Source organism: Stigmatopora argus, chromosome 24 (genome assembly GCF_051989625.1).
Source record: "Stigmatopora argus isolate UIUO_Sarg chromosome 24, RoL_Sarg_1.0, whole genome shotgun sequence".
NCBI classification, from domain to species: Eukaryota; Metazoa; Chordata; class Actinopteri; order Syngnathiformes; family Syngnathidae; genus Stigmatopora; species Stigmatopora argus.
The window spans coordinates 4,258,442-4,279,828 of NC_135410.1; the positions used below are offsets into that span (position 1 = coordinate 4,258,442).

The window sequence follows — 21,387 nt, forward strand, 5'->3', positions numbered from 1 at the left end:
AGACCGGTAGAAGGTCACCAGCAAGTTGGTGTTCCGTTGCTCCTTCCTGAGTACTCCCAGGAAATGTAGCCTCTGCTGCGCCTTCTTGATAAGTGCTGTGGTGTTTGCCGCACAAGTGACATCAGCAGAGATGTGAACTCCAAGAAATTTGAAAGTCTCTACTTCCTCCACACATTCGCCATTAATATACAGGGGCGACGGAGCAGCGGCACCGGACCCTGCGTAACAGGGGTACCGGCAATATCATACTCCCAGAGTATCACCCACAAAAGACTCCCCGGGGGACACGGTCGAACGCCTTCTCCAAGTCTATAAAGCACATGTAGACTGGTTGGGCGAAAAGCGAAAACTATACTGCTCCTCCTGAATCTGAGATTTGACCTCCCGGTGGACCCTCCTCTCCTGTACCACAGAATAGACCTTCCCTGGGAGGCTGTGGCGTGTGATTCCCTGATAATTGGAACAGACCCACGGGTCCCCCTTTTTGAAAAGGGGAACCACCACCCCGGTCTGCCAATCCAGAGGCACTGCCGTCCGATGTCCACGTGATGTTGCAGAGGCGTGTCAGCCCCGGAGTCCACCTGCTCTGCTTCCTCATGGGAAGGCATGTCGGTGGCATTGAGGCGGTCTTCAAAGTATTCGGCCCACCGATTCACAACATCCTGAGTCGAGGTCAGCAGTGCCCCATCCCCACTATACACTGTTTTGATGGTGCACTGCTTCCCCCTTCTGAGATGCTGGATTGTGTTTCGCACATGTTTCATACAAAATTGGACACTAAGACCAATTTTAAAGGGTTTTGGTTGGTAGTTGTGTGAGGACCATGGAACGAATTAGAGTTAAATATAAAGTACTGCTTTACTTACGACATTTTCAAGTTCCGATAAAAGTTCTGGAACCAATTAGTTTGTAAGTAGCGGTACGACTAATTGTACTCTTCTTTTTTTTCTATAAGCGCGAAAACATTCATTTCGGTGCCCTTTGTTAATAATCAGACGCGTCTGAGCTGCCCTCCTTCCATCTTCTGTGCTGATATACCCCGGGAGGTTGGCGGCTTGAACAAGGTGGATTGCAGGAGGTTGGCTACTCAAGAAGAAGAATTTGAAGCAAAAAAGTGTCAGCACCCCTGCACTAGAACTTCCATTATTTTACACACATTTCTATAAAAGCAAATTACCAACATATGTGAAAGTCTGCCGATGCCTTCGAGAGGTTGCTAGTAACTAGCCAGGGCTATTGTTCAGCTTTGAGTCCTCTTCTGGTAGTGTAGGGAGAGATGGTCTCGCCAGTGCGGTTTTTGGAGGTGAGTGTAACAAGTGCACGGCGGTTCATTGTATGTGTGTGCTTTTAAGAAAGGACACTAGCAGCTAAACATTTTGCCGTCAACGCTACCAAGCCAGGTGTCCGCAGCCAGCACAGTACTCGTTAGGGCAAAAGCCCAGCCTGCTATTGATAGCGTCCCCTATTAAAGGCATCCGGAGTGAGTAATTTTCACGTTATACACGGCATACAATGAACCTTCGTGCACCCCTAAACACATGTAGCAAGCAAGGATGGAAGTCAAAGGCAGTGTGCGTACCAAGGAGACATGCAAGCAATGCTCTATTGACATTTATTCACCAACCAAAACACATACCGTATTTTCACGACTATATGGCGCATCGTATTTTTAGCCGCAGTGTCAGTAACGAGTGCTATTTCTGTATTTTAAACACACAAAGGACGCACCGTTTTTTTAGACGCATATATATTATATATGGATGAACATCGAAACGCAATAGCGCTGGCTACCGGAAGCAGTCTATTTCCGGGTTCCGGTGCGCAGTGACTGCTGGGATATATAGTTCTTGCACGCTACACCCACACGCTAAAAACACGTTTTTAAAAAGGCAACGGAAGCAAAACTGAGTTCAGTTGTACTTTATTTAGACATTTTACAACTTACGCACGTCATCATCACCCACAAATCCATCAAAGTCCTCATTTTCTGTGTCCGAATTAAACAATTGCCCAAACGAGTCTTCCAAAAAGCCGGGTCCCCTGTCTTTGTTCTCAGAGTCACCGTCATTTCCATGTGGCTCCTTAGAAATGATGCCGGCTTTGGCAAAAGCTCAAACAACCGTGCAAGCAGACAGGTTCGCCCAGGCGGCCACAATCCATTCGCAAATCGTAGCGTAAGAAGCCCGGCGCTGCCTGCCACTTTTCGTGAAGCTGTGTTCGCCAGCGATCATCCACTGCTCCCACGCCGCTCGTAACTTTGATTTGAAAGCCCGGTGATGCCGATGTCCAGCGGTTGTAGTTCTTTGGTCAAGCCTCCGGGAATGACGGCAAGCTCCGAGTTCATTTTCATGACTTGGTTTTTCACCGTTGATGTGAGATGAGCACGCATGGAGTCACAAATCAAAAGTGACGGCGAGTCGTGAAAAAATCCATCCGGTCGCTTGACATACACCTCACGTAACCATTCTCTCATTTTCTCCTCGTCCATCCAGCCCTTTGGATTCGCCTTCACGATGACGCCGGCTGGAAACGTTTCTTTCGGCAGCGTCTTTCGCTTAAAGATCACCATTGGTGGTAGCTTCTGCCCATTAGCATGGCAAGCGAGAACGACAGTAAAAGTCGACTTCTCGTGCCCTGTTGTTCGTATTGCCACCGTGCTGGTCCCCTCCTTCTCGACAGTGTGGTTCATCGGGATGTCGAAAGTCAGCGGTACCTCGTTCATCTTCGTTATGTGGTTTGGCTGTATAAGTTTGTCGGCAATTATCTTGGTGCAGTAGGTGCGGAAACGGCTAGCTTGTCAATGTAGTCCGCCGGAAGTTGCTGCGCCACGGTTGTCCTCACTCTAATCGCCAGATGGTGCCGTTTCATAAAACGAAAGCACCACGAAGGTCCTCCTTGGAAATGTTCAATTTTCAATTCTTCCGCGAGCGCTTTTGCCCTCAGTCGAATGGTGACTGTGGAGACGTTTCTCCCAGCTGCTCTTAGACCAAGAATCCACCGCTCCAGTTGATCTTCCAAGCCGGGCCACCTTGCCTTGTTCCCACGGAAACTCAGTTTCCTCTTATTGACTCAGCGAAGCTCCTTCTCCTGCTTTCTCCATTTGCGAACCATAGATTTGTTTATGTTGAATTCCCTCGCCGCTGCTCTGTTCCCATGCTCCACTGCATAATCGATGGTTTGAAGCTTTAACTGTGCTTCGTAAGCCTGCCTCTTTGTAGAATTATTCATTCTTCATTTTGCAATTGAGCACATGCATAGTGCACATGCCCACAATAGTATATATAGGAACCTTGTAGGGGCGTGGTTTTAGCGTGTTCTCCCACACACCCCCTCCCAAGCCTTTCCCCACCAACGTCGCCTTCTCTCTATATAAGAAGCGTCTCGGCAGGTAGTGCTCAGTCAGGCTCCGGAGCTCACTGGGCGCTCGGAGCTCACACGGCGCTCTGCATTATAAGGCGCCCTGTCTATTTTGGAGAAAATTTTAGACTTATGTGCGCCTTATAGTCGTGAAAATAGGGTACCTGTCTTCATAACAAAAGAGGTTGTCCCTCAGACAAAACGTTCCCCCCGGGACACTATAACCCTAACTATAGTTCCGAATGTCAATAGTAACGGAAAAGGTGACTGAGCATTCAGCTCAGATGAATATAATGAGTTATGTTCCACAAAATCTACGAATGAGTGAAATCTCGAATGCGTAAGCGCACTAATACTCAATAAAAATCCACAAATGAGTGAAGTCGCAAATATTGCAAAAAGGCGGGTGTCCTATGTCCAGCGGAAGTAATGAACGGTGGTGATTTTTCCAAGGTCCATTCAATTTTACATCAATCTAACTGGTATGTGCTTCCAGTATTCACACAATCAGGCTAAACCATGACAATGTGGTTCATCAAATGAACCTGGTACTCATGACCTTGTAACTGGTTTGTTTTAGGTGTATGTATATCTCAGGGGTGCCAGGAACAGGAAAGACTGCCACTGTGCAGGAGGTCACCCGCTGTCTGGAGAATGCAGCAAACATTAATGAGATCCCATCGTTTCACTTAATTGAAATCAATGGTATGAAGATGACGGACCCTCATCAGGCCTATGTTCAAATCCTTGAGGTGAGGTTTTTAATTTGGGAACACTTTGGTAAACTGTTTTTGCCAAGGCGACACGCCTCTCTGCCCAGGCCATTCCACACACACCACAATGAATGCAAAAAAAAAAAACTGTAAAATTAGTGAAAGTGATTTTTTTAAATTGTAATAAAAATCAAGAACAAAGTGTTTGCATTATTCTTTTAATAATATAATAATAGTAATCGGACATAGGCCCTGTCGTCATCATCAACAACAAAAGCCTAATTGTCATCACACCCAGAAACTGCGTATGACGAAATTGGTAGTGCTTCTCCATGAGGTGCGTTTTCTCGGCAAAAGACCCAAATAAGTGATAATTTCGGACTCGTAATTTGGCAATCTGCCGTTATGGATACATCGCATCACCCCCGAGCGGATCACTTACCTCTCACTGTCTTTAGACCTCATATCTACATCGCCACGTGGTCGTTTTCTGTTCTGGATGGTTTTTGTAAGACAGATATACAAGACACACAAGACATATTGAGACTCAGGCTCGGTTCTCACACCAGCATGGCTTTATTGCGAGAGCGACACCTTCTCTATAGCTAACTCCAGTTTATATATCCTTTCGAGCAGACAAAAGTTGCCGTTAATTTAAATATCAGTGAGTGTGTTTAGGTTTAGAAGAAACTTTCCAAAGATGGGGATTTTCTCCAATGCCCAGCTGGTCCAGGCAATTGAACCGTCCCCCTCACTTGGGGGTCAAGAACAGTTTTATGATACCAGTCCCCTGCTAAGCTTTGAAATGTGTATTACAACTTGTAGAACACAGGAACAACTGTAACCTGAGTGACAATACAAATATTACACTTTGATCTGCATGCGTGAAGTCAAAACGGTTATAGGCTGGTGAGCTCAATCTTGAGGCCTCTCCCTCAAGGCACCATGAAGTGCTTTGGCCAGTATAAAAGAGTGGATAAATCACCATTCAAATAGATAATTATTTTTCAGGATTTTTTCTTTTAAAAAATAAGGTCTATATGTTTATAAGTAAATTGGAGTTTAATCAGTGTAAGTCAAGGGTGTCAAACTCGGGTTGGTTCGCGGGCCTCATTAACGTCAACTCAATTTCATGTGGGCCGGACCATTTTAGATGTAATATTTAGATAGTTTTTAAAAAACGGTTAAAAGAACTGGATCAAATCCCTAAATATTCAGTTTTTTTTATGGATTTAAACAATGTTTATTTGAGTTTTTTTCTTAGTAAGGTAAAACGTCTTTTAATCATTTGTTTTTAATTTCAAAAGGAAACCAAATCTTTTTAAATATGTTCCATATTAAAGTGGAACTACAGAAAATATTTTTATCATCATTTCTAGATTTTACAAAATGCTTTTTCAACTGAGAAAAAATGGTTTAACAATAACAATAAACCGTGGGTCACCAGGGATCTAAGGGCCCTCCTGAACAAGAAGAAGAGGGCTTTTAGGTCTGGGGAGAAAGAGAGTCTGAAAATGGTCCACAAGGAGCTGAAGAGAGAGATAAAGAAGGGAAAGACCATCTACAGGAGGAATCTAGAGAACCAACTCCAGAGAGGCAACACCAAAGAGGTCTGGAGGAGCTTGAGGACCATTTCGGGCCATGGGGGCAACAGTGAGAGAGACCCGGAGACAGGGAGTGGGCCAATGAACTGAATCATTTCTTTAACAGATTCAGTCCTGCCCCCACTCCCCTGACCCCCCAGACCAGAAGCAACTCTCCCCTCTCGTTCTCCTCCTCCTCTTCCTCCCCATCTTCCACCGGTCTCTCCATTACTGTCGATCAGGTGACAAAACAGCTAAAGAAGATCGAGGCAAGGAAGGCACCGGTCTAGACGGCCTCAGTTTCAGTCTACTGAGAGAGTGTGCGGATCAGCTTGGCAAAGTGATTCTGCATATTTTCAACCTCAGCCTCAGTTTGCAGAAGGTCCCCACCTTGTGGAAAAACTTCATGTGTGGTCCCAGTTCCAAAGACTGCGAACCCCGGTAGCATTAACCTCTCACCTGATCAAGACATTGGAGAATCATCCTCAATCACCTCAGCCCCCTGATGAATGCAGAGCTGGACCCTCTGCAGTTCGCCTATCGTCCAGGCATTGGTGTGGAAGATGCTACCAGCTACCTGATGCACAGGTCTCTTTCACACCTGGAGAACACGGGAAGCACGCTGAGAATGATGTTTTTTGACCTCTCCAGTGCGTTCAACACCATTCAGCCTGGAGTAAGGAACCACCTAGCCGCTTGGATCATCGACTTCCTCACTGACCGACCACAATATGTGAGACTCCAGGACTGTACGTCTGATGTGGTAGCTTGCAGCACGGGGGCCCCACAAGGCACAGTGCTCTCCCCACTCCTCTTCTCCCTCTACACATCAGACTTCAAACATAATACAGACAACTGCCACCTCCAGAAGTTCTCTGACGACATCGTTATTGTTGGACAAGTGACGGACGGGAACGACCTGGAGTACAGGGGAGTCATCACAGCCTTTGTTGACTGGTGTAGGCAAAACCACCTCTACATCAACACCAGAAAGACAAAGGAAATGGTCATCGATTTTTGGAGGAATCCTCAACAGACCACTCAGGTGAACATCCAGGGTACAGACATTGAAATCGTGGAGAATTTGAAGTACCTGGGTGTTCACCTCAACAACAAACTAGACTGGTCCACAAACATAGATGCCCTGTACAAAAGGGGCCAGAGCCGCCTCTACCTACTGAGAAGTCTATGGTCCTTTGGAGTGTGCAGGACACTGCTGAGGACTTTCTACGACGCTGTGGTGGCATCTACAGTGTTTTATGCAGTGGTCTGTTGGGGATGCGGTAGCACGGAGAGGGACAGAAACAGGCTGAATAAGCTGGTCAGAAGGGCCAGCTCTGTTCTGGGCTGTCCTTTGGACTCTGGAGGAAGTGGGAGAGCGGAGGATGCTGACCAGGATGATGTCCATCATGGACAGCACCTCCCACCCCCTGCACGAGTCTGTAGAGTCCCTCCGAAGCTCTTTTAGGAATAGACTGCGGCACCCTCATTGCTGGAAGGAGCGCTTCCGCAGATCCTTCCTCCCATTAGCTGTCAGGCTCTTTGACAAAAAATGGCTGAGTGTAAAGACCTACCATATGCATGCATGTACATCTGTGTATGTATTTATATATGTGCTTATATGTGTATGTGTATGTATATGTATAGGTGTATGTACAGATATATGTATATGTATACTTCAGCAACACGCTTATTTATTTATATATTTATTCATGTATTTATTTATTAACTTACTTATTACCTATCTATTTGTCTAAAATGCCTTTCCTATTTCTGCATCCTCACCCTCTTGCTACTGTGACAACGAAATTTCCCGAATACGGGATTAATAAAGTTATCCAATCCAATGATACATATCGATAATCCTCATTTGAATTTACCCTAAAACAGAAAGTCGGCACTCATGATTTACTTTCTTGGGCCGCACAAAATGATGCGGCGGGCCAGATTTGACCCCCGGGCCGCCACTTTGACACCTGTGGTGTAAGTCAATTTGAATCCTAACATGTTTTCATACAGAAACTAACTGGTCAAAAGGCTACAGCAGACCATGCGGCTTCCCTACTGGAAAAGCAATTCAGCAGCCCTGCTCCCAGAACCCAAACCATAGTGCTGTTGGTGGATGAAGTAAGAAATTTTTATTTTTTAAATCGTTTTCTACAGGGTGACATAAAAAATGGGAACTATTCATCAATCTGATGAAACCAAGAGTTAAAAAAATAGAAAGATTGAAAAAATTGATTTTGTTCATTGTCGATGAAAAATGTAAATCATGCCATTTAAAAAGGATGGAATTTTCATCTGTTTAAAATTACGTTCTTTAGATGGACAGCATCTTCCTGTAAAAACGCATTCGCCGCTGTTAAGATTTCTCATTGACCGCTTCAACAGCTCAATTGGGATACTGTGAATTTCATTGAGAATTCTCCATGGATACTAAAATGGTGTGGTGTTTACTTGCTCATGTCAGTCAATACACTCTTATAAATTTAGATTGACCGATTAGCGGTCGTTCCGATATTTGGACATTTTTACCTCCTGTCGTACCTCGACTTAGAAAATAAATTGGTTCCAGAACTTTTTTTGTAAATTGAAAATTTTGTATTAAGAGCAGTACTTTATATGTAAATTTTCTAATTCGTTCCACGGTCCTCAGAAAACTACCAACTAAATCCTTTAAAATTGATCAGTATTCCAATTTTGTAGGAAATAAGGGAAAATGATCATAAGCAACTAAAATGAATAATAAACTTGTGCACCTCTGCTTCAACAAAAATAGATTTTACAAGTGTCAAAAAGATAACATTAGGGAACAGAAGACATGAACAGACATCTAATAAACATACAATTAAGAATTAAAAACATTACATTGAACTTTTAATCTTTTTCATTAAAGTTTTATAATTTCTTTGGCATCTAATTTTTACCCCATTTTATTCATCGCCACTGCTTCTTACCTGCTTGAGAAAAATCAATCTAAAGACAGTTGCCTTTGACGACTTTTAATGTTTCTAAAATGCACAAGACAACGTTATCAAAGTGGGCCCTCGCATGACTCATGAACACTTTTTGCAGGATGTTTTATGCACGAAGTCGGTACGTTCATAAAATTTCCCCATTTTTTTCTGATTTGTGCTATTGGAAAGGTGGCTGTGTCCTCTTCAACCACCTTCTCGTTGAATTCCTCATGTATTTCCGGGTGTTACATTAAGTCCTGCTCCATTGAAAGTTCGTTTTGGTGCCCCTCGACCAACTCGTCAATTTCCTCCTTACTGACCACCAGCCCCTTCGCCTGCCCCTACGATACAATTTCACCCACCGCAGGGTGCGGTTCGGGTTGAGGCTCGACTGTGAGTCTTTAAAAGGCACTTGGCCACAGCTTCCTCCAAGCATAAGTTCAAGCACACCAACGAACGGCGGTCAAACAGACAGAGAATCTGGAAACATGGAGATTTGGTGTTTTGAGACAGCCTATGAGACCCAAGTAGAGTGTACAGTAATCCCTCGAATATCGCGGCTTCAACTTTTACGGCTTAACTACGGATTTTTTTCTAGGGGATTTTTTTTTTTTATTTCATTACATTTTTTTTGTAATTTCATAAAAATGTGAAAATCCACGCTGAAACTCGCAAGCGGAAGCCACTACCCTGCCCTCCGCTTGCTACTAGAACTCAGCACTGAAGGAATTTTTCCTCCAAAATTTTTAAAGTTCATAAAAATGTGAAAATCCACGCTGAAACTCGCAAGCAAAAGCCACCCCCCTGTCCTCCGCTTACTACTCGGACTCAGCACTGAAGCAAACTAAAAAAATTTTTTTTTAAAATAGGGGTGATCCTACTTCACGGTTTTTAATTTATTGCGGCCATGTCTGGTCTACATTAACCGCGATAATCGAGGGATTACTGTAGTGAAGTTGTCAAGCAAGAAAAAATGCATCCGCGACAATTTTAAGATAAACTCACGGATACAGGAAATGTATTGACATGTTCATAATTTTAATCTTGTTTCCGTATCTTGAGGCATTCATTTTTTTTTAATCTCAAAAGGTTTTGTAACTTGAAAATGTCGTACCTAGAGACATTCGTAAGTAGAGGTACAAAGGTATATCGTATCAGCCTTTTTTAATCCAACCAGCCGAATAAATCAATTTAAAACTGGGTTATTATGGCTCAGAAAATAATCGTTATCGGTCCTGAATAGCTCATAATCAGTCAATCTCTATTTAAATAAATTGATGTATTTTAATAACAGTCGTTCGTAACTAAATAGTTTTTTTCTTTTGTGGCTGACAAAAAATCAAATGGTTAAGCACAATAAATCAAAAGCAATCAAACCACAAATCAAACAATATTGTCATCCTTTACACCAGTGTTTCCAAACCGTTTTTGAGCTGTGGTACACTTAATCATTTAAAAAATCCTCAAGGCACACCACCAGCTGAAAATCTTCTAATTTAAAACTATGTCGCTTATATGAACAAAATAATGTCACCGCCGGCCGATGCCGATCAGCCATGGCCCGAGTAAAAGATAAAGTTCCCACAAAGACTTTTCAGACAATTGCGCTCATGCTCTGCTGGTAGCTACTACCCCATTTCGGGCCGAATTTGGCGTCTGCCTGGGGTGCAACATTTTCCGTTCGGGCTGGTGCATTGCTGTCTTGTTGGACCTGGTAACCACAAACCAGCGTGTCTGTCTACATCGCGCTGACCTCGGTTCTGGCATCAAGGAGACACAGCTTTGTTCTAGCTAATGGAAGACCATCTGTGTTTTGGGATAAATCAACTCTACCATGAATTTCAAAATAAAATACCGGGTACAGAAAGTGATTTACATTTTGGGGATCTTTGATTTCGTTATTTGGATTGGTTTTTCGTATCTTGGAACAAAAGGTTTCCCATCAATGTTTTTGTAACCAGAATTTTTCCTATGTAAAAATCTTTGTAAGTAGAGTTACCACTATAACAAGGTAACGAGAAACAAAATGGCAAGCAAAAAGGTCAAACTTGAATTGGCTACAGAGTTATTGTATTATTGTTGTCATTTGGGTCACACTTTCACATACAGTGGGGCAAATAAGTGTTTAGTCAACCACCAATTGTGCAAGTTCTCCTACTTGAAAAGATTAGAGAGGCCCATAATTGTCAACATGGGTACACCTCAACCATGAGAGACAGAAATTGGATAAAACAAACAAACAGAAAATCACATTGTTTGATTTTTAAAGAATTTATTTCCAAGTTAGAGTGGAGAATAAGTATTTGGTAACCGACAAACAAGCAAGATTTCTGGCTGTCAAAGAGGTCTAATTTCTAACGAGGTCTCCACTCGTTACCTGTATTAATAGTATCTGTTTTAACTCACTATCGGTATAAAAGACACCTGTCCACAACCTCAGTCTCTCACACTCCAAACTCCACTATGGCCAAGACCAAAGAGCTGTCGAAGGACACCAGAGACAAAATTGTAGACCTGCACCAAGGCCAGGAAGACTGAATCTGCAATAGGTAAAATGCTTGGTGTAAAGAAATCAACTGTGGGAGCAATTATTAGAAAATGGAAGACATACAAGACCACTGATAATCTCCCTCGATCTGGGGCTCCATGCAAGATCTCACCCCGTTGCGTCAAAATGATAGCATTTGGAGGATCCAGAAGAGGACTGGGAGAATGTGTTATGGTCAGATGAAACCTAAATAGAACTTTTTGGGAGAAACACAGGTTCTCGTGTTTGGGGGAGAAATAATACTGAATAGCATCCGAAGAACACCATACCCACTGTGAAGCATGGGGGTGGAAACATCATGCTTTGGGGCTGTTTTTTCTGCAAAGGGACCAGGACGACTGATCTGTGTAAAGGAAATAATGAATAGGGCCATGTATCGAGAGCTTTTGAGTGAAAATCTCCTTCAATCAGCAGGGACATTGAAGATCAGACATGGCTGGGTCTTTCAGCATGACAATGATCCCAAAAACACAGCCAGGGCAACAAAGGAGTGGCTTCGTAAGAAACATTTCAAGGTCCTGGAGTGGCCTAGTCAGTTTCCAGATCTCAACCCCATAGAAAATCTGTGGAAGGAGTTGAAAGTCCATGTTGCCCAACCACAGCCCCAAAACATCACTGCTCGAGAGGAGATCTGCCGAGGAGGCCGTTCTAGAAATACAACATTGCCGTAATTTATTTACTCCTTCTACTATTATATTCAATTTTTAAATTAATTTTCTTCTAATGATTCCTGTTATTTAGTCCCAAACCAGTTGCCAGGTGTGCTTGGTGTTTAATTGTGTCCAACCTAAGCAAATGTTAATGTTTTGTGCACAACTATAGATATAATCAAACACCCAGAATCCAGATAGTCACACCTCTACTTACGAATGTCTCTAGGTACAACATTTTCAGGTTACGAAACCTTTTGAGATGCAAATGAGTGCCTCAACATACGAAAAAAGATCCAAGTTACGAAACGCCAATACATTTCCTATATACGTCATTTTATTCTGAAATTTTCGTGGATGCACTGCTTCTTGGTTGACAACTTCCGTACACTCTCTTGGCCTCTCATTGGCTGTCTCACAACAGCCCTCCATGTTTCTTTGACCGGCGTTGTTTGCTTAAACTTATGCTTGGAAGAAGCTCTGGCCGAGTGCCTTCGACGGACTCAGTCGACAACAATTCTTCATGTTTCAAGATTTTCTCATGCAGAGCTGCCAACCACCGCAATTCACGCAAAATCGATATAAAATAAAAAAATAAGCGTGGGACAATTTAAATCAAACTGATATTATCATGGTTTTACAGTAATTGAAATATTGTTGTTTTGCAAACTATTGAAAAAGTACAGTATGATGATAATAAGTTTATCTTTGTGTTTGGGTTCTTCTACGTGCGTTTTACAGTCAATAATTCCAACATGTGTCACGCTGAAGTCACACTTGCATGTTGTGTAATGTGAAAATGTCGGTCCTTTTGGAGATGATTGCCACGCTGAAGTCACACAAAATGAATCATTTGTCAGAACTTGTAACAAAGATAATTCTCAATGCACTTCTTCCGGTTTACAGTGCAGTTAAATGAAGATTGCGGAAGGTGCATCAATGGTGTGAATTTCGAAGCTATTAAATTGGCAATTTGATATATGATTTTCAGAAATGGTTTCTTCCCCCCAAAAAATTTAAGTGGAAAATGTTTGTGGATTTCTGGAGTTTAGGGAGGTTGTCCGGGGTCTCGTAGTTTCCAGAGAAACTTATGAAATTCCGAAGTAGTTTGCAGCTGCTTATGGTTTTTTCCCCGCCATTCGTCGTTGTTGGCTTAAAGTTTTGCTTGGAGAAAGCTGTCAAAGCCGCAACCTGAACCGCAGCCTGCAGTGGGCAAAATTGTGTTGCGGGGCAGGCGATGGTGGTGATGCTCACTAAGGAGGACATTATCGAGTTGGTCAAGGGGCACCAAAACGAACTCTCAACAGAGCAGGAGTTAATGCAATGCTCGGGAATACACGAGGAATTCAATGAGAAGGTGGCTGAGGAGGTAGCAGCCACCATTCCGACAGCACAAATCAGGGAAAAAAATGGGGGAGAAATGTTACAAACTTTCCGACTTAGTGGGAAAAAAAAACATCCTGAAAGTGTTCCCGAGTCGGCCACTTTGACAATGTTTGTCTCCTGCATTTTAGAAACATTATTAAAAGTCATCAAAAGCAATTGTCTTAAGATCGATTTTTCTCAAAACGTCTGTCAACAAGCAATGCCCAAAAGGAACCTAAATCCAAACAGGTAACAAGCAGTGGCGATAAATAAAATGTGTGAAAAATTAGATGCCAAAGAAATCATAAAACGTTAATGAAAAAGATTAAAAGTTCAATGTACAGTCTTCCCTCGATTATCGTGCCTTCACTTATCGCGAATTAATTTCTTGCGATTTTTTTTCTGCTATTATTATTTTTTTTCTTTTCAAAGTTCATAAAAATATGAAAATCCACGCTGAAACTCGCAACCGGAAGCCACTCCCCTGTTTTCCACTTGGTAATAGTACTCAGCACTGAAAAAAAAGGGTCGTTATAATAGCGGTGACCCTACTAAGAGATTTTTCGATTATCGAGGCCATGTCTGGTCTACATTAACTGCGATAATTGAGGGATTACTGCAATCTTGTTTTGAATTCCGAACTTTTTTTATTAGATGTCTTCATGTGTGTGCGTGTGCTCTCTGCCTCTATTGCCTAACGTTAGCTTCCTGACATTTGTGCACATGCGCTTCAACACAAATAGAATTTACATGTTTATTCATTTGAATGGCTTATTAAATAATGTTACGATCATTTTTGTGTGTCTTCACACTTTTCCTACAAAATTGGGACACTGATTTATTTTTAAGGGTTTAGTTGGTAGTTTTGTGCGGACCGTGGAAAGAATTTGAATATTTACATATAAGGTACTGCTTTACTTGGGAAATTTTCAACTTACGAAAAAGTTTCTAGAACCAATTAATTTCGTAAGTAGATGTATGACTATTTTAATAAATGTATTTTTTATCTCTAGTTGGACCTCTTGTGGACCAGAAAGCAAAATGTGATGTATAATCTTTTTGACTGGCCAACACGACGTCATTCCCGCCTGGTGGTTATCGCAATTGCAAACACTATGGATCTGCCAGAGAGGATCATGATTAACAGAGTGGCCAGCAGACTGGTGAGTTATACTGCCCAAAATAGTATTGAGGCAGCAAAGTAACCAAGTATCCAATTAATATCCTGGTATTCTCTATGTGACTTTGAAATAATTTAATTTGATTCTGATTACTTTCGAGTGATTTTTAATGAGATTGTTAAGTGCTTTAGGGCCTTGAAAGTTGTACTTTTTTAATATTAATCATTCGTGTCAGGTGCAGTGACACTTTTGATGTTTGCGTTTACTGCTGTCCTATTGTAATTGCGAATATATACATACATTGTGCATACAATTTTTCAGCAATTCCTATAGATCTGATTCCAGCCGACAAAATTCTTAAATCGAGCCATGCAAATCCAACACACTTAATTTGAGTATGCTACCTTCTATTATTATGGATGCAGTATATGTGGTAACATAGGACAGCTCAGCCAGGGAGCAGCAGGACAGCACTCGGAAACTGTGCCCTTTTGCAATTGAGGCAGCGGAGGCAATGGGAAGATACCCACCGTCGCTGACTAGAGGTAAGAATGGGTCGAAAAAATACAGCCCGACCCAACCCTGCCTACGGGTATTAAAGCCCGACCCGGCCCGAGCCCGACCAATTTACTTAATTTGCAGGCCTGAGCGCAAATCCAACCTGAATTTCATTTTATTTGTGAGGACTCGGGGAGGGGGGGGGGAATTTCAGTTACACGCATAGCACAGCAAACGTCTAATCTCATCTCATTTTCTGGACCGCTTTATCCTCATTAGGGTTGCGGGGGGTGCTAGTGCCAATCCCAGCTGTCTCCGGGCCAGAGGCGGGGGACACCCTGAATCGGTAGCCAGCCGATCGCAGGGCACAAGGAGACGGACAACCATGCACACTCACACCCTTACCCATACTTAGGGGCAATTTAGAGTGTCCAATCAGCCTACCATGCATGTTTTAGGAATGTGGGAGGAAACCGGAGTACCCGGAGGAAACCCACGCAGGACTCGCGACATGCAGCACTCCCAAGCCTTTGATTCTCCTCGCTGTTATATCGGCATCGACAAATCATTCCAAATCATCACGTAACTCGTGCAACACTGCCTACCCGAACTACAATGTTGGCCATCCGTTAGCAATCTGTTAGCAATCCGTTAGCAAAGCTGTTAGATTGTGTCCGATCCATGGCTTCAGTCCATTTTCCAAGCGTTCACACCCACATTGTGTTGTCATTCACGCCAGGCATTTCCTCTGTATAGCTCGGATATGCTGTTTCTTTAAGTATTGAGTGTTTTTGAGGGTTAAAAGTGCTGCAAGCACACGGAAGTCAAATGCCTTGCCACTCCCCTGGGATCTTTTGAATGGATTTACCGTAATGCTTGGAATGCGCGGGGAGGCTATTTTTAGGGTGAACGTCCGCTGGGTTGATCGCAATAAGTAGCGTGCCGGCAAGAAATAAAACCAGTCACTCAAGCGGTCAGGGCCGCAAAAAATAAGTTTAGTGGACAGTCAAAACACACTGACCGTTTGGACGCATCGACCATTTTAGAGAAAATGTTAGACTTAAGTGCGCCCTATAGGTGTGAAAATACAGTATGTAGACGTATGCAGAAGCAGGAGTATGCCTTTAACAAAAAAGTAAGGAAAACTGACGGTCAATTTCAAAACAAAGGATCATGAATTTTACCTATTTAAGCAATGTTTGGGTGTTAATTTTGTTAAAACATTGTAAACCAAATTGAAATAATGACAAAAATAAAAACTCACAAAATAGCAGTGCTGTTGCGTAGTTCTTACAACTAACTTCAAGTGGAAATGACTAAGCGAAAGCAGTGTGTACTGAAGAAAGTATGGATTTTTCGAATCTGCAGAGTGAAATGCTTAAAACTGCCACAAGAGAGCAGCAAGTTAACATTTCTGGTAAGACATATTAAAAGATAATCTTTGCAAATGCTCAAAGCTCTAGTTGACACACTTTGAGAAGGTAAAGAAATTCAATCAATCTATTAGGATCCGACAGCCGTTTCTGGCCACCATAAAATAAATAAAATGAATAAAATTCAACTATACGGTGCACGGTTTAGACAAACATAGCGGGAGAATGTTAACATAAAACATCCATCCATCCATAAATCATGCTTTATTTATTCTATAATCCTTATAAAGCGTGATTTATGGATGGCTGTGTGGGTGGGTGTGTGTGCACCTGGAAACTCGCTGGCGGAAATTCTTCCGAAAATTACGTTTGTAAATGACCTGAAAAGGCGTCCTACCTTACGACCAATCAACAACACGCGGTGCGTTTAGGCACATATAAAAACAATAATGCATACATCAACTCTGCTTTCAGCTTTAACAAATAAAAGATTGAGTTTAATGGCTGCACAGCGTCGAGGTGCCAGTCTTTTTGCTCTCATATGAAAGCAAAGCGCCACATTGACTACATTCAGAGAAGCCAACGCAAGTTTCTGTCTCATATTCAATAATGAATGCATTTCCACACCTCACTCTTACCGGTGAGTGTTTGTCTTTTCAGTTCTTCTGTCTTTAGTTTATCCTTAACTTCTTGCTCCTATTGGGGATACCAGGCCAAAATACCATGTTTATTAGAGTATAAAGTGCGCACGTGTGTAACGTGCACCTATAATTTGTGACTAAAAATTGGTAGAAAATTTCTCACCTCATTGCTCCGGTACTGGTAACTGGCAACTGCTGAACACATGTCGCCATGACAAAACATTTATTCACAACATGTGGTACGGAAACCTGGTAAAACAAACTACCAGTATTAACACAATTCTCAAATGGAATTTACTATTTTAAATCCATTAAGTCTAATTCATCATCATAATATTTTATTTTTTTCTGATTGTCTGATTCATCATCAGATTCACCAAACAATTGATTCCATTCCTCTTGATTTCTTTTTTCTAAGTTTGAGCACTACTGGCCAATAGAATGGGCTCTCACGCCCCATCTGGCGGACAAAGACATGTTTTAGGTCACCGGCGGAGGGCAGTGTTTCACCGAAATTCGTGTGTAACGTGCACCCAAACTTTGCTTCAGTTTTTTAATTCAAAATTTTGCGCGTTATACTCGAATAAATACGGTAGATGCGTAGAGAGGGTCCAGTCCTTCAAATTCCTAATTCCTGGGGGTCCACGTCACGGACAAGCTCTCCTGGTCTACCACACCACGGCAGTGGTGAAGAAGGCCCAGAAGCGACTCCATTTCCTGAGAGTACTCAGAAGGAACAACTTGGACACTAAGCTTCTGGTAACCTTCTACAGAGCCATTGTAGAGAGCATCCTGGCATACTGCATTACAGTGTGGTACGCTGGAAGCACGGCAGCAGACAGAAAACCCATGCAGAGAGTGATCAACACCACCCAGAAGATCATCGGGTGCTCTCTGCACTCACTTCATGACATTACCAGCCCTCGCTACCTCAGCAGAGCCAGGAACATTGTCAGGGCCCCTTACCACCCTGATCACAATCTGTTCCACCTGCCGCTCTCTGGCAGGCGCTACAGGTCTCACAAAACACGGACAAATAGACTGAGGAACAGTTTTTTTCCCAGAGCCATCAGTGCTCTGAACTTACATTTGCACGACACACAACCCCTTCTGTGCAACAACTTTGGGGTGTGCAATATTTAGAATATTCAAGGTTTTTTTTCTATTATCTTGCCCGGACGTCTCATCTCATCTCATTTTCTTCCGCTTTATCCAAAGTTGGGTCGTGGGGGCAGAAGCTTCAGCAGGGAGGCCCAGACTTCCCTCTCACCAGCTACTTCATCTGGCTCTTCCGGGAGTATCCCAAGGCGTTCCCGGGCCAGCCCGGAGACATAGTCTCCCCAGCGTGTCCGACGTTGGCCCCGTGGCCTCCTTCCGGTGGGACGTGCCCGGAACACCTCCCGAGGGAGGCGTCCAGGGGGCATCCTGATCAGATGCCCAACCCAACTCATCTGGCTCCTCTCGATACGGAGGAGCAGCGGCTCTACTCAGAGCCCCTCCCTGATGACCGAGGTTCTCCCCTTATCTCTAAGGGAGAGTCTGGACATCCTGCGGAGTAAACTCAATTCAGCCACTTGTATCAGTGTATCAATCTTGTTCTTTCGGTCACGAGGGTGGGAACGTAGACCGACCGGTAAATAGAGAGGTTCACCTTTTAGCTCAGCTCCTTCTTCACCACGATAGACCGGTGCAGAGTCCGCATTACTGCAGACGCCGCTCCGATCCGCCTGTCGATCTCGCGCTCCATTCTTCCCTCACTCGTGAACAAGACCCCAAGATACTTAAACTCGTCCACCTGGGGAAGGAACTGGTCCCTGACCCGGAGAGTGCAGGCCCCCTTTTTCTGACTGAGGACCATGGTCTCAGATTGGTAGGTGCTGATTCCCATCCCGACCACTTCACACTCGGTTACAAATCGTTCCAGCGAGAGTTTGAGATCACGACCTTATGAAGGCAACAGAACCACATCAACTGCAAAAAGCAGGGATGCAATACTGAGGCCACCGAACCGGACCCCCCTCAACTGCGTCCAGATATTCTGTCCATAAAAGTGATGAACAGAATCGGTGACAAAGGGCAGTCCTGGCGGAGTCCAACCCCCACTGGAAACGGATCCAACTTATTCCCGGCTACGCGGACCAGACTCTGACACCGGTCATAAAGGGACCGGACCCCACGTTACAGGGGTTCCGTAACCCCATACTTCTGGAGTATCCTCCACAAGACTGCCCGGGGGACACGGTCGAACGCCTTCTCCAAGTCCATAAAGCACCCCCCAAATGACCCCCCCGAGAACCCTGCTGAGGGTGTAGAGCTGACAAAAACCACACAGTTCCTCCTGAATCCGAGATTCGACCACCCGGCGGACCCTCCTTTTCAGTACCCCAGAATAGACCTTCCCAGAGGCTGAGCAATGTAATTCCCCGGTAATTGGAACACACCCTCCGCTCCCCCTGTTTAAAAAGGGGAACCACCACCCCGGTCTGCCAATCCAGAGGCACTGTCCCTGATGTCCACGCGATGTTGCAGAGGCTTGTCAACCAAGACAGCCCCACAAGATCCAGAGCCTTTAGAAACTCCTGGTGGATCTTATCCACCCCAGGGCATTGCCAGTGAGGAGCTTTTTAATCACCTCAGTGACTTTAACCCTAGAGATAAGAGAGTCTGCCCCATAGTCCCCTGGCTCTGCTTCCTCATGGGAAGGCGTGTTGCTGGAATTGAGGAGGTCTTCAAAGTATTCGGCCCACTGATTCACAACATCCCGAGTCGAGGTCAGCAGCGTCCCATCCCCACTTAACACTGTTGACGGTGCACTGTTTCCCCCTTCTGAGATGTCTCATTGTGGACCTAAATTTCCTTGAAGCCACCCGGAAGTCGTTCTCCATGGCCTCACCATACTCCTCCCATGCCCGGGTTTTTGCCTCAGAGACGACCAGAGCCGCCATCCTGTACCCGTCAGCTGCCTTCGGAGTCCCATGGGCCAAAAGAGAGTCCTTTTTCAGCCTGATGACATCCCTAATCCCCTTAATTTTAATCATTGGTGGTAGTGTATTCGCAGGGTTAATCAGAATTCTCAAGCGAGTAACACAGTTTAAAAAATGCATTGGTCACAGAAAAAAAATGAAAAGACACATTCCTCTCTTGTACGTAATACTTCCGTGAAGGGAGGGGTGATTTTCAATACTCGATCATCTATTCAGGGAGAAAGTGATCGCTTATAGCCACGAGCCGCACGCACAGGGACAACACCACAGCACTTAATTCAGCATTCCTCAGCCAATCCGCAACAGAATATTGCCCAACAAATGCTTTGGCTCAATTCCAATATTACTGGGTGCCAACTAACCAGTGTCAAATTTGTGTTTACTGTTCCAGAGGTGACCACTCCAAAAACATTTTTATTCTACAGTTTTCACATTCTACAGCACTTACCCACGCGCGCACAGCAACTTGCGCACACACGGGAACTTACACTGAGTTGTAGTATACATTAATACACAATTATTTAGTCCATTCTAATAAGGACTTTATGACTCATTTCTCAAATACAAGCTGGCTTAAACACTTACAGGTGCGTCCAACTGAATCGTCCAACTGAATATCACATAAAAATATTCACTCGGAACCACGCTTTATTTTTAGGCGCAAACCGGGATTGATAGTGCATTTCCTCCTGACGCATTTTTAACTACAAATTCACCGACACGCTACACCTGAAGTAACGTTCAAACAGACGTTACAATTAAATTAGTCGATGGCTTCCATGTGTACTCCGCACCCTATAAGGTCGGAACCCACACCGGGACTCAATAGTCAATCTCAGAACTGTGTACTCGGTGCGCCAACCACAAGTCCATTGGGCCTGCCATCCCCATAAAGGGCTTCTTGGCAAAGGGGGGCTCCCCTTTGCTGTCTTATCAGCAAATTCATTCCCGAAGGAAATACCGTATTTACTCGCATATAAGCCGCTTTTCTCAGACAAAATGATGACTAAATCGAGTGAACAGCTTATGCGCATAAAAACACGACATGCACGAAACTGCAAGTTGACGGCGCCATGGCACGATGATGTCATGGCAAAATGGCGCCGTGACGTCATGATGCAAGCGACTGCCCTCGATACGGTCATCTATTTCAAAATAGAGAAAAGATAAACAGATAAATCGCTAAACAAAATTTATTTTGCCGTCTATGAATGAAATTCACGAAAATAAATGTACGTATCTCGCATAAAACGTGGAAAAACACATTCCTGTCTCTGCTCGCTCGGGGCACAGCCTAATTAAACTTGAAATATGCCGCATGAGAAAGCATATTCCACCCGCCCAGGACAGAACAGGGAATGTCTTCCGTGCACTGAAAACACTCAATTTCTCCCAAGGCCAAGGGAAATTTTACTTATTCTAAAATCAATTATTTTTTCCAAACAAGCCAGCTACTATTTACCTGATTGTTCGAATGGATCCCATTGCTGCATTGTTGTTCAATGTTTGATATGAAAATCCAAATACTTCTGAATAATTTACGATCTAATTTGCAAATCAGACCCCTAATGTTAACCTCCCCACGGAGGGCTGGCCA

The 21,387-nt window shown here is 43.7% G+C and overlaps 1 protein-coding gene across 3 annotated transcripts in view; it reads left to right on the top strand.

Moving 5' to 3' along the window:
- orc1 (origin recognition complex, subunit 1) overlaps positions 1–21,387 on the top strand; it is a 101,308-nt gene that overhangs the window by 59,077 nt on the left and 20,844 nt on the right. For all 3 annotated transcript variants that reach the window (XM_077594751.1, XM_077594752.1, XM_077594753.1), the window contains 3 exons: positions 3,938–4,109; positions 7,673–7,780; positions 14,187–14,336. In XM_077594751.1, the coding sequence (XP_077450877.1) occupies positions 3,938–4,109; positions 7,673–7,780; positions 14,187–14,336 (430 nt within the window). The remainder of the gene's footprint in view (positions 1–3,937; positions 4,110–7,672; positions 7,781–14,186; positions 14,337–21,387) is intronic.